At 43.7% G+C, this 4,581-nt stretch overlaps 1 protein-coding gene across 1 annotated transcript; it reads right to left on the reverse strand.

The window, feature by feature from the left end:
* Positions 1 to 1,714: 1,714 nt before the first annotated feature.
* On the reverse strand, positions 1,715 to 3,358 carry nr0b1 (nuclear receptor subfamily 0, group B, member 1). The gene is made up of 2 exons (XM_053617365.1): positions 2,689 to 3,358; positions 1,715 to 2,265 (listed from the first exon to the last, which is right to left on the reverse strand). The coding sequence occupies exons 1-2, from the start codon at positions 3,302 to 3,304 to the stop codon at positions 2,024 to 2,026; spliced, it is 858 nt and encodes a 285-aa protein (XP_053473340.1). The 5' UTR covers positions 3,305 to 3,358; the 3' UTR covers positions 1,715 to 2,023.
* Positions 3,359 to 4,581: the final 1,223 nt, after the last annotated feature.

The following is a 4,581-nucleotide window of genomic DNA, read 5'->3' on the forward strand; positions in this document are numbered from 1 at the left end:
GGTAGCTTGAGGTGATATTTTCATTAGTGTGAACTTCTCAATCTGATCTGCTCAATCTTTATGTGGTGCTCTACATCAGGGCATGACATTCAGGCTGATTCAGACCTTTACTGCATGTAATCTCCATATCATTTTTTTTTTTTTTTTTTTTACCCTTATTTAACAGGAGAAGCTTGTATAGGGATAAAGTGAGAGAGGGAGAGAGAGAGAGACACTGTGTGAGAGAGACGTTCCTGTCTGCGCAGACTGGTGGCTCAGGGGAGCAGATTAATTAGCCGAGATGTGCTGAAAGGTCTTCCATAACTGGATGGGCTGTGACAGCACCGCAGGCCCACAGATCAATCCGTCATGATCTCCTGCCTGCTTGGGAATGAGATGAGATCGCTCGGGGAGCTGGAGTGTGTGTGTGTGTGTGTGTGTGTGTGTGTGTGTGTGTAAGTGTCAAACACTGACTTTAACTTGAGCTGCTGTAGATTGAGCGGAGGGACATATTTCACCTTCTGAGAGCGAGTGTTGAATTCAGAAAGTAGAGTGATATTCAGCAGAGCGCTCAGAGATCGTCGTCTAAGAGCCCGTATGGATTCTGTACTGCGGATATCGATCACTGCTGTATCGACTCACGGCGCAAAAAGATCAGTGCAGTTTTCCATTAGCTGTTTCTAATGTTTACTACAATACCGCTCATAGTGTATAATCACATTTCTAATAAAAATGAACTATGCACGCTGTCTTACGTGGTCTATTCGAGTTTTAGATTTGTTTTCTCCATTCATTACTTCATCTGCGCCAGCTGCATTATCCTGATCTGGATTTGGAGCGTATCCTTGGGTTAGTGAGAACACGCTCATCACACACACACATACACACACACATACACACACACTCATTCACACCTAGGGGTACATTTTTGAATTGCCAATCTGACATGTTTTTGGAAGTGGAGAGGAAAACTGGAGAACCCAGAGGATGGAAAACAAAGAAAAGTCAAATTCGAACCCGGGACCTGGAGCTGTACTGCAGTAACACTACTTGCTGTTTGTTTGTTTTTTAAAACTAAAATCTTGTGTTTTTCCAAGAGTGTGACAGATCATTATGTTTAGACAGAGTGCATACCAAAGAACGCATGCCTCTAAGCTAATATTTTAATATTTCAGGCTATTGTTTGAATTCTTTTATTTTTCATATCTCTTTCAAAAAACGTCAAGGTGCCAGGTTGCCGTAAGCATTCTGCTGTCCTATCAGGCATTTTACCTTACACTGCTATGACTAATGCTTTCAGAGACCAACATATGGTGTCCTGTCCCAAAATCACCCAAGCATATCCAATCCTGTCACAAGGACACAACACAGTGTTTTACACTCCAGCGCCTGTGTTCACGCGTGTTGTTTGGTCAAATGGTAGTTTGTTAAAACTGATCTGCATTTTGGCTGAAATAATGAAATATAAATATGAAGGTGTACTCTGCTGAGATGTATTACTGCCTCGCTTCCAGAGCTCCAGGTTTGTGAGCTCACATTGCCCTCTTCTGGTAAGACACTTTCACGTTCTCATTTATTTTTATTTTCTATTTTTTTTTTTTTTCGATTTGCAATCACTTTTTTTCAGTGCAGAAAACCAGAATCCATAACGATATAAAGGTTGTGTTGGAATTTATAGATGTGTGTTCACCGTTCATTGTGGTCATGTCATGTAACAATAAAAACATAGGCCTAGAACAGTTTCTAGAGTTTAAATATACTCAAATAAATAGCCTGTTTCATAATACGGCTGTACAAAACAACACAGAAAAGCTAATCAGTTGAAGAAAACAATGTAAAGCTATTTCCCCCACAAGAGGACAAAGTCAAATTTTGGATTCAGCAATGAGTTCAACTCAGAAGGCAATAAGGGAAAAACAGTCCAAGGAAATATTGTACAAAAATAGCATGTGTAAAAATTTGTGTGGGTGAAAGCGTCTGGCCACTGTCTCTGCTCACTGTTCCTCTTATGAGACCTGTCAGGTCTGCGAAGGCGTGCGGCGTTCTACTTTCCGTAAAACATCTCGAGGAGAAGTTCTTCCATATTTACTGTGCCAATGACGGGTCTGAAGAAGAGCCCTGCTACGACATTGGCGTTGATGGATCGTAGCATTGAGAGGGCAATGAAGAGTTTGGCAAACCTCGTGGTGTCTCCTCGGTGAATCAGTTTGACATGTTCATTAAGAGCCTGGTGCGCTTCGCTCTGCAGAGCCTGGATGTAGTGCTGACACTGCAGTCCGGCAATGTCTGTGAAAACAGCACACGCGCACACACACACACACACACACACACAGACACACACACACACACACACACACACACACACACACATACATACAAAAAAATAGTACAAGATATCTACACACTACACACTTGAGCTTAGATATCCAATATAGTAAGAATAAGAATTAGAACATATCTATGTAGCGGAGAGAAAGGCATCAAATCATTTTAATTGTATTATTGCTGTTATTATTATTGTTGTTGTTGTTGTTGTTGTTGTTGATTATTGTTATTGTTATTGATTATTATTATTGTTGTTGTTGTTATTATTATTATTAATTATTATTATTATTGATTATTATTATTATTATTACTACTACTACTACTACTACTACTACATTTTTCCAGCTGTTTTGTGTTATAATGTTTACTTGAACTTTTGCTCACCTGGGTTAAACAGAATGGCTCCTTTTAAGTAGGCGTATTCCTTGGTGCTGATGTCGAGGCCCCAGCATTTGCTGAGGAACGCTTTAATGCCCTGCGCCTCGGCCAGCGCCACCCCTCCGCCGCCGGTAATGACATTAGCGGCGTGGTCGCGCGGGCTGGCGGAGGTGAGCAGGCGCTGCAGCATGCTGGGCTCGGCGCTCTCGCGCGTCTCGAAGTCCAGTCCGTCCTGCGCCATTCCGAGCACAAGCAACGGCGCCCAGCCACTGCGCACGAGAGCGCGCTGATCGCAGGCGGGCAGCTCACCAAAACACGGCACGCTCTTGACGAAGCGCAGCGTCTTGGCGAGCACGGCCGAGGCCGCGGCGCACGTTGCGTGCGGAGAGCGCAGCGCTACCTGCCTCGCGACACCGCACGCGCACGTGCGCGCCGACACGGCGAACCTGGCGCTCCGAGGCGCTCGCGCGGACGCGCACGGCGCGCTTTCCTTCTTCAGCAGGCTGTAGAGAATGCTCGGGTGGCGCCGCTCGCCGCCGCACTCACAACTCTCCGAATGCGCCATGCTCGCTGAGCGTCCTGACTGGAACAGATGTCTCTTCTTCTGCTCGCTTCCATGCATCGCCGCCGTGGTGTGCGCGTCCTCCTTCCCCAGCGCCAACTAGTTAAAGAGTTTTTAAACGGCGCTCCCGACGATACCACCCACTCTGACGCACGCACAGATGAGCTGATCCCAGAACACTGGGGGCAGGACTCTATCATCACCATCATCATCACCATCACCATCAGTTTTGACGCGGTATATTGTCTTCTAATATTTCGTTTTGCTTGAATGGTCTTTTTGTGGTTTCTCTTTCCTTTCATGCATGCGTTAGTGTGTATAGTTCCGAATATATTCTAAATTCATTTGCATATATACACAATGCCACTGCAAAAATAACCACCCACTGTGTGCGTGTGTGTGTGTGTGTGTGTGCTTTATTCAGTCAAATACCAGTTCTAATCAAGTATTTCTTTTTTGTAGTGCACAAAAGAAGTTCAGACACTTCAGATTAGTCAGGAAGGGAACTCTGGAGGCACTTCACTCACTAACAAGCGCACTTTTGTTCTCCATCTCTTTCCAAACCAGCTTTAATTAGGGTCATACATTCGTACATTTATACCACTCAGGCTCTCTGAAAGCGGGGGGGGGGAGGGGCAAGAGACCCCAGAGAGAGGAAGAACCACACACCCTGCCTCACTCTTGATTCTGAGCATTCTTTCTTTTGTCCTGGGCATTATAGGGTAATTCTAGGGTGATATATAGGTGATTATAGGGTTGTGAACTCATTATGTCAGGTTTGTGTTTAAGTGTGTGTGTGATCATGTTTTTGTGATCTAGAGAAAAACAGTGTGTGTTACTATTTCTGGGCGACTAGTGTTGCTGCGTTTTCTCGGTCTTAAAAATTCAATTCAAACAAGACATTATCGAAAGCAATCTTCAGAAAATTGTCATGGTCATTAATCCAAAGGGAAATAATGCCCATAAACCCCGTAAAATAATTTCTCTCACATCCATTTTGTTTTGATTGTGTGTACTTGTTTCAGAGTTGGCATAAAATAAGAGAACAAAGATGCTAACAAAACAAAAGATGTTAAATTATCAGAGAAACTTTGAAACCCAGGGTCAAACGTATTGTGCTAATGTATGAGAGACAGACAAATTCATATCAAGGCGATGCTCTTGGATCTGAATGGCCTGAAGGACAAGTTGGCATGTAGGGCATGAAAACGGCCACAGAACATTAGAATATTGTGAGATAAATGTGAACTTACACAATTGAATTATTTGAGAGACCCCCCCCCCCCCTTTATTTTTTTTTTTTTTTACCATGTATATCAAGGCCAATGTCATGTAAA

Source organism: Ictalurus furcatus, chromosome 27 (genome assembly GCF_023375685.1).
Source record: "Ictalurus furcatus strain D&B chromosome 27, Billie_1.0, whole genome shotgun sequence".
Taxonomy (NCBI): Eukaryota; Metazoa; Chordata; class Actinopteri; order Siluriformes; family Ictaluridae; genus Ictalurus; species Ictalurus furcatus.

Excerpts from the sequence above, each read along its gene's own strand:
- nr0b1 (XM_053617365.1), bottom strand. The coding sequence starts at position 3,304 with ATGCATGGAAGCGAGCAGAAGAAGAGACATCTGTTCCAGTCAGGACGC. Across the intron at positions 2,266-2,688 it reads AGCCATTCTGTTTAACCCAG|ACATTGCCGGACTGCAGTGT; the intron begins GTGAGCAAAAGT and ends CTGTTTTCACAG.